We start from the raw sequence: 13251 nt of genomic DNA on the forward strand, positions 1-13251 counted from the left end.
GCGTTTTTATAAAATTAAATTTTTTTTTTTTTTTTGATTGAATATTTTTGAAATATCAATTTTAAATAGCAATAAATAAATTTAATAAAAAATCCTAAAAAATAATACTCCAAAAACATATCAAATGGTTCAAAATAAATAAATTTATACTGGTTTTATTGAATATTTATGGCTTTTTGGCAGGTAAAATATTAATATTTTTTTATTTCACTATTCTTTAAAAAAAATAACGTTTAAAATTAAAGATTTTTTATAAAATTTAATTTTTTTTTTTTTTTTTTTGCTTGCATAGTTTTTTTACATATCAATTTTAAATAGCAATAACTAAATTTCAGAAAACATCCTAAATAATAATCCTCCGAAAACATATCAAATGGTTCAAAACAACTAAATTTAGAGTGGTTTTGTTACATATTTCTGGCTTTTTGGCAGGGAAAAGTTTTATTTTGTTTGATTTCTCGTTGCAGGAAAACAAATTCCGTAGAACTTTCAAGCGTTTTTAGAAAAGTTAATTTTTTTTTTTTGCTTGCATAGTTTTGACATATCAATTTTAAAGATAAATAAATAAATTTAATAAAACACTCTAAATAATAATCCTCCGAAAACATATCAAATGGTTAAAAATAACTATATTTAGAGTGGTTTTATTACATATTTCTGGTTTTTTGGCAGGGAAAAGAGTAATTTTGTTTGATTTCTCGATGTAGGAAAAAAAATTCCGTATAACTTTCAAGCGTTTTTAGAAAAGTTAATTTATTTTTTTTTTTTTGCTTGCATAGTTTTTACATATCAATTTGACATAGCAATAAATAAATTTCAGAAAAAACCATAAAAAATAATCCTCCAAAAACATAGAAAATGTTTAAAAAAAACAAAATTTATAGTGGTTTTCTTAAATATTTCTGGTTTTTTGGCTGGGAAAATTTTAATATTTTGTTATTTATCGTTTCATTAAAAAAATTTACGTATAAATTTAAATCTTTTTTATAAAAGTTAATTTATTTTTTTTTTTTTTTGCTTGCATAGTTTTGACATATCAATTTGACATAGCAATAACTAAATTTCAGAAAACACTCTAAATAATAATCCTCCAAAAAAATATAAAATGGTTCAAAATAACTAAATTTAGTGTGTTGTTCGAACCGATTTCTGGTTTTTTGGCAGTTAAAATATAACAATTTGTTTTTTTATATATTTTTGAAAGAAAGATAATTATAAAAATAAATATTTTTTATAAAATTAAATTTATTTTTTTTTTTTTGCTTGCAAATTTTTTTCATAAAAATTTTTAAAAGAAAAAAATAAATTTAAGTAAAAACCATAAAAAATAATCCTCCAAAAAAATATAAAAAGGTTAAAAAAAAATATATTTAGAGTGGTTTTCTTAAATATTTATTGTTTTTTGGGAGTGAAAAGAGTAAAATTGTGTGATTTCTCGATGTAGGAAAAAAAATAACGTAGAACTTTCAAGCTTTTTTATAAAATTTAATTTATTTTTTTTTTTTTTTGCTTGCATATTTTTGACATATCAATTTTACATAGCAATAAATAAATTTCATAAAACACAATAAAAAATAATCCTACGCTCAAATAAAACATGTTTAAACCTCTAGATATTGATTGTGGTGTTCTGACATAGGTCTGGTTTTCGTTCATTTAAATTTTTTAAAGTTGGTTTTTTAAATATTCTTTTCAGCACGTTCAGTATAAATATATATATTTGTAAGAAAATTTAATTTATTTTTTTTTTTTGCTTGCAAAGTTTTTTGACATATCAATTTGAAATATAAAAAAAAAAATTTAAGAAAAAAATCAAAATAATAATCATACGAAAAAAAATAAAATGGTTCAAAATAACTAAATTTAGAGTGGTTTTCTTACATATTTCTGGATTTTTGGCAGGGAAAAGAGTTATTTTGTGTGATTTCTAGATGCAGTAAAACAAATTCAGTATAAACTTAAATATTTTTTATATAATTTTATTTATTTTTTTTTTTTGCTTGCATAGTTTTTTGAAATATAACTTTTAAATATAAATAAATAAATTTAAGAACAAAAAAAAAAAATTCATCAAACGAAAAAAAATAAAAAGTTTAACAATAAATAAATTTTGATTGGTTTTATTACTAATTTCTTGTTTTTTGGCATGGACAATAGTAATTTTTTTTTATTTATAGATTTAGGAAAAAAAAATCAGTAGAAATTTCAATCATTTTTAGAAAAGTTAAAAATATTTTAGGATAAGAAATAATAGAATATTTCGACTATAACTCTAGCAGCCGTCTTCAGGAAAACGAAAAAAGTAGAGCAAAAATAAAACCCAAATTATAATTAAAAGCAAGAAAACTAAAAATAAAATAAAAAAGTTCAGCTAAAACTAAAAGAAATAGGTAATTCCTATAGACAAAATCGAATCAGAAGCAAGTTTCTAATGTTTTTCTCGTTTTTTGGCGGATCGAAAGAATAGAACTACGCAAATTCAGGTGTATTATCAAGATTTAAATTTACTTATTTTGAACTAGTTGACATATTTTTTATATCAAACATAGGGAAAAAGTGACTAAAAAATAATATATAAACATGTACTATATCTATATAATAATATAATTAACTTTCGTCATTAGTAATTAAATTTGTGCGTAACATACAAAACCCAGCGTGCAATATAGCTTATTGCTTATTATCAATATTATTAATATAATTATAATAAGATATATTAATATCAATATAACAATGAATTTTACTATTATATGTAACCCGCTAAGAAATAATATAGAAATAATATACTAAGAAATAATATAGAAATATATATTATGTCTACATAATAATATAAATTACTTTCAACCTTAATAATTAAATTTGGGTGTAATATATTAACCCCACGTGCAATATAGTTTATTATTTATTACCAATATTATTAATATAATTATAATAATAAGATATATAATTATCAATATAACAATGAATTTTACTATTGTATGTAACCCGCTAAGAAATAATATGAAATAATACACTAAGAAATAATATATAAATATATATATCTACATAATAATATAAATTACTTTCATCATTATTAATTAAATTTGTGTGTAATATATTAACCCCGCGTGCTATATAGATTATTATTTATTAACTATTTTATATTATGAATATAATTATATTAATATAATAATATAATATATTAACATCAATATAATAACGAATTATATTATTATATATATATATATATATATATATATATATATATATATATATATATATATATATATATATATATATATATATATATATATATATATATATATTATTCTTTATCCGAAATTATTTAAGGATATGCCTTTCCCTCTCTGTATGCCTATATATCTGGTGTTCCTATATACCGAAAAATATATTTGAAATGAAAAAAGTAATTGAAGTTAATAAACTTGCAGTCCCATAGCATTTTTCACGAAGATTTTAACTTTATCTCGACAGATAAGTACACCAAGAATATTTTATCTAGAAAAGAACAAACTGCAGCTAATTGACCTCTGACTCACAATAAGCAAACAATTAATTTTAGCTTCCAATACGCGCTTTTGAATGTAATTGCCTACTGAACGCAAAAATTCAAAATTCTTACTTCAAAAACGTAAAAAAATGTTAGTTGTGATTAAAAACTTGTAATAAGCTTATTGAACACGGTTAAGCGTCTATTGTTTCTTCTGGGTATCCTCTGTCGATTCACCTTATTTGTGTTCGTAAAGGAAACAAATATTCGATAAAAAAAGTGTCTTACATGAAAAGACAGCAACCATGCCAAAACCGCACAGTTATTCGGACCCTCCTTTAGGCGAGGGCACTAATGAACCCAACAAGTCAAAAGATGGGGTAAGCAACATGTTCTTTTTCTATCATGATTTGTTTTTATGGCAGCTGTCAGGGCCATATCCAGGTCTCTTGTTCCAGGGAGGAGGATTTGTTAGGGAGGAGGGGAGTTTATTAGGGGGTTTACAAAATAAATTACAAAACATCAAAAATTTGTTTATATGTATTTTTGTTACTTTTTTACGAGTCAGACAGAAATTTCTGGGGAGGGGTCAAACCCGGTAACCCCGCCCCCTGGGTAAGGTCTTCGCAGCTATACGACACTCACCCATTATCAAGTCCAGAGGGATCCTGCCATTGAAGTATTATTGGATATGGCTGAAGATCCGTAATGTTAAATTCTCTAACTTTGAATGATGGCGAAAGCATAGCAGCTTGCAACGCTGCACCCCTGCAAACGGCTTCGTCTTGATTTAATGTTGTGCATGGCTGCTTTTGAAATACGTTTTGAATTAGTATCTTGACAGCTGGAATGCGCGTTGATCCACCGACGATTTCAACTTCATCAATGTCTTTTGGAGTCGTACCTTGAATTTCAAAGTTAATAAGTAATTTGAATTACTGAAATATATAAAATTAGGAAAATTTTTTAATTAAAACGACGAACTATAAAATTCTTAATAATAATTAATCGAGTAATTATATTACATGATTCGCGACACCTTCAACGTTCGAAACATAGCAGGAATCCAAGAATTACAAGTATGGCAAAGATTAATTTCGACAATTCAACATTAAAATGTGGAGAAATGAGTGAAAAGTATTGCAGAACATGTCTGTGAACTATAACAAAAACTAAAAAAAGAGAAAATATATGATTGGAAATAAATGTATACTCAACGAGAATTATGGGGAGTATAAAGGAGTATAAATGTATACTCGAGGAGTATAATTGGGAGTATAAAGTCATACACAATGAGTATAAGTGGGAGTATAAAGGAGTATAAATTCATACACAAGGAGTATAATTAGGAGTATAAACGAATATAAACTATTATAAAATCTTATACAAGGAGTATAATTGGGAGTATAAAGGAGTATAAATTCTGCTTGTATAAATTCATACTAAATTATAATAATTTTTATTAGAAATCATCATAAATTATTATTGTATATTTTAATATTACACAAGGAGTATACTTGTGATTATAAAATAGAATACATTATTATAACATTATACACAAAGATAATAATTGTGAGTATACAGGAGTATAAAGTAATACACAAAGATTTTACGTGGGATCATAAAGGATTATATTTTCATAAAGTAGTATTAAAATTTATCCTTTTATTCTACTTATTCTGCGACAAGAGTAGAAATTAGGATATATGTATAATAACCTCTACTTAGAGGGAGTATAAAGGAGTATAAACGCATACTCAAGGAGTATAATTGGGAGCATAATGCATATTAAATTCTTACTAAATGAGTATAATTAGTAGTATAAAAGAGTATAAAGGAGTATAAATGTATACTCAAGGAGTATTATTGGGAGTATAAAAGAGAATAAAGGAGTTTAAATGTATAGTCAACTAGAATAATTAGGAGTATAAAAGAGAATAAAGGAGTATAAATTCATACTCAACGAGTATAATTGGGAGTATAAATTAGTATAAACTCATACTCAAGTATTATTATTTGTATTATAACTTATTATATAGTCTTAGAAAATGATTCTTATTGGTATTATCAACTATTCAAAATTATAAAAAAAGAATAATAGCCTATACTAATTGGGAGTATAAAGGAGTATAAATTAATACACAACGATTAGAATTAGAAGTATAAAGGAGTATAAATTCATACACAAGGAGTATACTTTGGAGCATAACGGAGTTTAAAAGCATACTAATGTATATTAATTAGGAAAATAATGGAGTATAAATTAATACACAAGGAGTATAATTGGGAGTATAAATTCTTACACAAAGAGTATAATTGGGAGTATAAAGGAGTATAAACTCAGACACAAGGAGTATAATTGGGAGCATAAAGGAGTTTAAATGCATACTCAGTTAGTCTAATTGGAGTTTAAAGTATTAAAAAATGATAATTAGAGGGAGTATAAATCCATATTCACTGATTATTCTTGGGAGTATAAAAGAGCATAAATGCATAGTCAAGGAGTATAATTAGAAGTATAAAGGAGTATAAATTCAGAATCTATGATTATAAGTATTATTAGACTGTATATTATATTAATAATAAATGATAATTATATTGAGAATAACTCAATATTAACGGATAATTTGGGATAGTATCCAGTAGCATAAATGAATAGTAAATAATTATTATGGTGATTCTACTATATTCTCATTTATTATTAATGAATAAAAATATTGACGTATTGAGAGTATACAGGAGTATAAACTCATACACAAGGAGTATAATTAGGAGTATAAAGGGGCATAAATTAATACTCAATGAGTATAATTGGGAGTATAAAGGAGTATAAATTCATACACAAGGAGTATAATTGGGAGTATAATAGAGTATAAATTCATACACAAGGAGTATAATTTGGAGTATAAATCCATACACTATGAGTATAATTGGGAGTAGAAAGGATCATAACAGTTTACTAGAAGTTAATATGTGGGAGTATAATGGAGTTTAACTGTATACTACAGGATAATACTTATGAGCATAAAGGAGTTTAATTGCTTACTAAAGGATTCAAATTGTTAGTATAAAGGAGCATAAATTCATACACAAGGAGTATAATTGGGAGTATAAAGGAGTATAAATTCATACACAAGGAGTATAATTGGAAGTATAAAGGAGTATAAAGAAGTATAAATTCATACACAAGGAGTATAATTGTGAGTATAAAGGATTATAAATTCTTACACAAGGAGTATTATTGAGAGTATAAAGCATCATATATGCATACACAAGAATTATTATTATGATTAACCAGGAGTCAAACGTAGAATAAATGAGCATAAAGGAGAATAAATTCATACACAAGGAGTAACATATCTTTTTTTCGATAATTGGGCCTTTAAGGCCTCCAGGCTTTTGTGGTCTTCAATAATACCTGCTGGGAGGCGTGATTTCAATCCTACTATGATAATAATAATAATAACAACAATCGTTATTCATAAAAAAGGTATATCAAAACAATACCCAGAGACTATAGTCTGTAAGGGACTAAACACAACACAACATCAGGGCCTTACACACCCAGGCTACACAAAAACATGCTACAAACGCACTGCCAGCTATCCCGAAAAAATACTGATTTACATAATCCCAAAAAAACACAAACCCATCCCAAAATATAGCAAGCTTTCTGTTTGAAAACAGATTTACACCGATCTACGTCAAGTTGTACTCCGTTTTGAAGCGCAAATTTCAATAAGATTAGAAAAATATCAACGATTTTTTAGACCACACTGCCTTTCCATTTATCATATATTAATTATAAAAATATAATATATATATTATATAATATAAATATATATACATAATGTGTATATATGTATATATAATATAACAAACAGTATATATAAATATATGTATATAATACATATTAAATATATATATATATATACAGAAAATATATTAAACTGAATCTAAAATATATTAAAAACAGGTAAAAAAAATTTCTTTTAATTAAAAAAAAACGTTTTAATAAGATTAAATCTAATCTACAGCAATTTAATAGAAGCAACAGGCTAAAACCATACATATACGAGATAGTAAAGAAGATCGACTTAATCAAACAGTTCGTGGTAACGAACTGTAAGTAAGGAGCGACCCGGCTCAATGGTAACCGAAACTCTAAAAAACGGAAATTTTTGTACCAATAGATACATCAAATGAATCAAATTTTAATTCTGATTTCAAATATATAAGTTTCATCAAGTTTAATCTTACCCATCAAAAGTTACGCGCCTGAGAAAATTTGGCTGATTTTTGAAAAAAGGGGGAAAGACCCCCTAAAAGTTATAGAGCCTTAATGAAATTCACACCATCATATTCAGCGTATCAGAGAACCCTACTGTAGAGGTTTCACGCTCCTATCTACAAAAATGTGGCATTTTGCATTTTTTGTCAGAAGAAAGATCACAGGTGCGTGTTTATTTGTTTTTTTTTTCCAGGGGTAATCGTTTTGACCCAGTGGTCCTAGAATATCGTAAGAGGGCTCATTGGAACGGAAATTAAAAGTTCTAGTGCCCTTTTTAAGTGATAAAAAAATGGAGGGCAACTAGGCCCCCGTCCCACGCTCATTTTTTTCTCAAAGTCACCCAAATAAAATTTTGAGATAGCCATTTTATTCAGCATAGTCGAAAATCTAATAAATATGTCTTTTACGATGACTTCCCTCACAGTTCCCAGGGGAAGGGCTGCAAGTTATGAACTTTGCCCATTGCTTACATATTGTATTGGTTATTGGGAGGTATACAAACATTTTCATGAATAATTTTAGCGTAAAGAGCGAGGCGTTGAGGAGGGGACAGCCCCTTTCATATACGGAATAATTTCTGCTCGTTTTAAGTTTTAATGTCGCTCCTTACTTTCAGTTTAAAAAACTTGTTTTTTTTATTTAATCAGCTTCAAACATGATTAAGTTTAATAATAAAGGACAAGTTATAACAAACTTCAAAAAAAGTCAACGAATTTTGGAAATTGGCAATGCAGAAGATTCATTAAACTTTCCAAACAGTATAGTTCTTTAACCTGTTTTTGATTTTGATCTAGGGCATACGTGAGATTTTCTAAATAAAAAATTTTTCTTTTGATAGGATTCCATATTAGAAGATAATTTGAACGTATAATAGAACACATATAGAAGATATCTTGGATCAATTAGATTTTGTTTAAATGTGAATTTGTTCCTGTTTTTTTTCTAGCTGTTTTTATTTCTTTGTTTTTTTTAGGCTAGTTTTCTTTCTTTTCTGTTGATAAAGGCTTCCAAGAGTGAAGTCAAATTATTCTGACTTTTGTCATTTTTTACGGGTTTTTTTCTTATTACTCTTCACTGCCTAATTAAAAAGTTTGCTGTTTTTAATATATTTTCGCTTCAATTACAGAAAAAGTTTAAAAAAAAGCCAAGATGAAAAATTATCAAACCATTGATATCATCTATGATACATAAGCTTCGTCTCACCCCCTTAGAGTCCCACGTAATACATTTTACCCAGTTTGAGCACCTTTTGCCAAAAATCGACGATAGCAAACAAAACTCTTCAGGCAATGGGTCAATATGTGATCAGGAAATACAAGTTTCAATAGGGATGCATGAAAGCACAAAATAGAAAAACAGATTCATAGATTACTTCACAGATTAGTGAGCAAAGGGGTTTTAGACTTAAAACTGGTTAATACCTAATGTTTGCCAAGTCCAACAAACGGCAAACATTTGACGATATCACATGGAGTTCCCTCAACTACCAATCCTTAAAAAGTCAAAAAAAATTGAATAGTTTTATTTTCAAAAACTTAAAATTACCTTAGGGGTACTCTAGATTTGTAGATTATCCCTAGAAGATGCCACCCCTAGATTGAAATAATCCTTTTTTGGTATCTTTATTGAAAAACGTCAATTTTTGCATTCTCATTAATAAAATCGACCCCCATTTAGACCCAAAAGATACATTATGTCCACCACCTATTTCTGAAAAATATAACCCCCCCCCCACTCATTTTTGTGAAATTGCGCCACTGCCAAGAAAAAGATAAAAAATAAACAAAAAATATGATAATGAACAAAATTCGAAGGGTAGAAAAAGCACTAAGGGAAAATAAATAGGCGAAGTAATAAGAAGAAGAAGAAGAAGAGAAGGAGTAATAGGTATAACAATTCTTACCTGTAGAGTCTAACAGCTCACGAAATACTGCCTCCACCCTTTGGAACAGAGGGGCACACATTTGTTCAAAATCTGCCCTAAAAACAAACGAAGATAAATCAAAAATACAAAGATGACATTAAAATACATATTTTCAACGGAATAACATTTCTTTGATTAACAGGTAAAGGGGAGTGAAAATCATGAATTGCATATATGTGACTCTTAGAGTTACATATAATAGATTTACAATAATTATATTTTTTAACCATGAGTATATAAAAAAGTGAACATTTTTTAAAGTGAACCATGAGTATATAAAAATAACAATTTTCGAGGGACCATGCAGAGAATAGTGATTTCTAATGATCTGTTGCACAAATAACCCCATTTTAGTGCCTCTACATAGGCAAATCCAAGTAATACTTGGCAGGAAGACCGTATCCCGGGGGGTGGAGGGTGTAGGGGATTTAAACCCCCCCCCAAAAAAAAAGTTTGTCCGACTCGTAAAAACGTAACAGAAATGAATATAAGCAAATTTTTGATGCGTTTTTCAAGTAATTTTTGTACCCCCCCCCCCCCAAAAAAAAATCCTGGATACGGCCCTGCTTATGTCTTATGTAATAAAACTGTGGTTTAGACACCAAAAAGGGGCAAGCTAACTTACTTAATATCTTGATGGTTCATAGCCTGCAAGTTTCGCAACCTTTTCTGATAAATATTTAAGATTTAATAGCGAAAATGTCTGCCCCAACCACGGACTTTCAAATCTAAGATCTTTTTTCAGGATTCGCTTTTGCTTAGTTTCAATTACAAATAACGTAACCTTCACAGCTGACTGAAAATTCCAACCACATTATGAGAGATATATTTACATCGAAGATCTTGATTTTGGATGAGAAATGAAAGACAGATGCATAGTACCCATCTAATCAACCCTTCCTGCTTGGCCATCCTCTATTCAGTTAAGTTCGTCATATTGCAAGTGTAAATCTTGTTGACAAAAATGTCCATGTATAGATGGAGGTTGCAAAATTTTGTGCTCTTGTTGTGGGAAGTGCTGCGAAGCAGAGGCTGATTCAAACGAGGAATGATTGTGCGTGACTTGAAATAGAGAGATACTAGGAAAAACACAAAAGAATTTGGGAATGTGAGTATTAAATTATTAAAACCTAATTTCATTAATTATTTCTGTTCGTTTTAAGTTTTTATGTTGCTCCTTACTTTCAGTTGAAAACTTTATAAAATAATTAATGAAACTCAATATGAAATGCGTTTAATAGATTCATTCCGTTTTATGGATATGATTTTTGAAAAGGGGGGAAGTACCTAGTGACTTTAGAAAACTCTAATTTAGCCTCTTTATAAGAAAGGTGATAATAGCGAGTGAGTTAATCATAGAGGCATTGGCTTGGTTTCTGTAAGAAGCCAATTACTTAGTATGATGGTAATTTTTAGACTCGATGAGATGGTGTAGACAAAGTTTTAAGAGAAGAAAAGTGTGGGTTTAGGAAGGGAAGGGGATGTGTTGAACAAATTTTTACTCTAGATTTATAATTGGAAAGTGGCATCAGACCCCTTAAGTTTAATATACTATGAACGTGGGCTTGATTCAGCCGATAAAAAGGCTTTAGTGCAGGTCCTGTCCTTGCATCGTATAGCGGATAAATACATTACAGTGCTGCGGCTGAGGTGCTGCGGATAAATGCATTACAGTGCTGCGGCTGAGGTGCTGCGGATAAATACATTACAGTGCTGCGACTGAGGTGCTGCGGATAAATGCATTATAGTACTGCGGCTGAGGTGCTGCGAATAAATGCATTACAGTTCTGCGGTTGAGGTGCTGCGGATAAATGCATTACAGTACTGCGGTTGAGGTTTAGAGTTGAATTAGGAGTTAGGCAAGGTTGTGTCCTAAATCCGTTTATATAGATTGTGTTATGTTCTATTAGCGAGTAATTTTACTTTTAAATAACGTCTCAAAACAAATTCCTTAAACTGGGCTTAGATTTCCTTTCAACTTTCCAATTTGGAAAACAGAAATTTTGAGGAGTAAAAATTTAAATTACAGATATCTAGAGAAATCACATGCAAAAAAAATCTCGTGTCTCAAAAATATTTTGATTCTTTCATTGGTTTAAAAATCAAAAGGCTGGATCCAATCAGGCTTTAAAAGGCGGGGCTATTCGAATATGTGCAAACACTAAAATGCATAAATTATAGTTCTGATTGCATCATATATTGATTCGGAATTTCAGATCAGTATTGATTCAGAGTTCAGAGAGTTAATAGCAATTCAATCGGATAAAATACATGATTAAATCTGGACACCTTGCGTAACGAATTTTTACCTGTGTGTGGCTTTGTGCCAAAATTGTGATTATTTTTTTGAAGACAAGAAAAATAACTTAATGCTCTGTAACGATACTAGATCAAATTAAGTACTACATTTGTACATCGATAAGATCCAAAGTGTGAAAATGACAAATCAAACAATAGAGGCGGAGAAAATGCAAAATGCCCAGTTTTTGCGAGAGATTAATTGCAAATTTTATTTATTACCAGCGCTTTCGGAGAAAGTTAATGCAATTCCTGGACTTTCGGATAGCATTGCTGCCTTGCAAGTACAGATGAATAACATTAGTACACAGCTATCTAGCAATGCTAAGACAAATGAAGAAATTAAAAAAGAGATGGAAAATGTGAAATCAGACCTAGCAATCACATCTGAACGAGCCAACCAGCTCGAAGCAGAGTAGAAAAGGAAAAAATTATATATAATTATACTCCGCAACACCTTGGCGAGAATACTGTGAAGCAAGAAATAATGGATTTATTAAACCGTGCTATGCCTTCTCTCAAAATAAGGCGAGGTGATGTACGGGACATTTTTAGATTGAAATCGGGGTCAGTAGTAGTGAAGCTAAACTCAGTCGAAATCAGAGACTACATCTTAAGAAATAGCTCTTTATTGAGAAAGGTAGGTTTCAATATCGGTGGCCCCACATTCCACGGCTAAACAAAGGGAGGCCCGTAAACACTTAAAGGAAATTATGAATCTTGCACAGAACGACGGCCGTGATGCAAAGTTACGAGGTGACAGGCTGTTTATCTAAGGCCGACTATTCAGGTACGTTGAGGTTGAAGTTCCAGATTTATTTATATACTTATACTTGCCTTTCGGGCCCAACTCCAAGTGCTGTAGATTATGCGCTGATTAATACGAAATTTGCACCTGAATCGATTGATATGGATGTACTAGATTTAGTTGGATCCGATCATAGAGCTATTAAGCTTGAGTTGAATACTGGGAAGTTTCAAGACGGGGGTCTTTGAGTTAGAAATTTATGTAATGTGGAACTTAGATTAGATCTATAATAGCATCTTTTCCCTACGTGGATCAGTTTGCGCCAATTGTATATATATATTTTTTTTTCTTTTTGGTGGTGATTTTTATTGTTTTTTTTTTTTTTTTATCTTGTTTTTTTATCTTGTTCCTCTTGTGTTTCATTCATGCTGAAGACGCCTTGTTTGGATACAGGCGAAATATCGGCGGTGTTTTGCATTTTTCGTCTTTTCTCTCCACTG

At 29.2% G+C, this 13251-nt stretch overlaps 1 protein-coding gene across 3 annotated transcripts in view; it reads right to left on the bottom strand.

Annotated features, from left to right (window-relative positions):
- The window catches only part of LOC148943845 (heat shock protein 105 kDa-like), a 221648-nt gene that overhangs the window by 33871 nt on the left and 174526 nt on the right, over nucleotides 1–13251 (bottom strand). For all 3 annotated transcript variants that reach the window (XM_089101396.1, XM_089101398.1, XM_089101395.1), the window contains exons 6-7: nucleotides 9685–9761; nucleotides 4136–4394 (exon numbers count right to left, since the gene is read on the bottom strand). In XM_089101396.1, coding sequence (XP_088957522.1) covers nucleotides 4136–4394; nucleotides 9685–9761 — 336 coding nt within the window. The remainder of the gene's footprint in view (nucleotides 1–4135; nucleotides 4395–9684; nucleotides 9762–13251) is intronic.

Source organism: Artemia sp. Qi Xiang Cuo, chromosome 15 (assembly GCF_049724085.1).
Source record: "Artemia sp. Qi Xiang Cuo chromosome 15, ASM4972408v1, whole genome shotgun sequence".
In the NCBI taxonomy this organism is placed as follows: Eukaryota; Metazoa; Arthropoda; class Branchiopoda; order Anostraca; family Artemiidae; genus Artemia; species Artemia sp. Qi Xiang Cuo.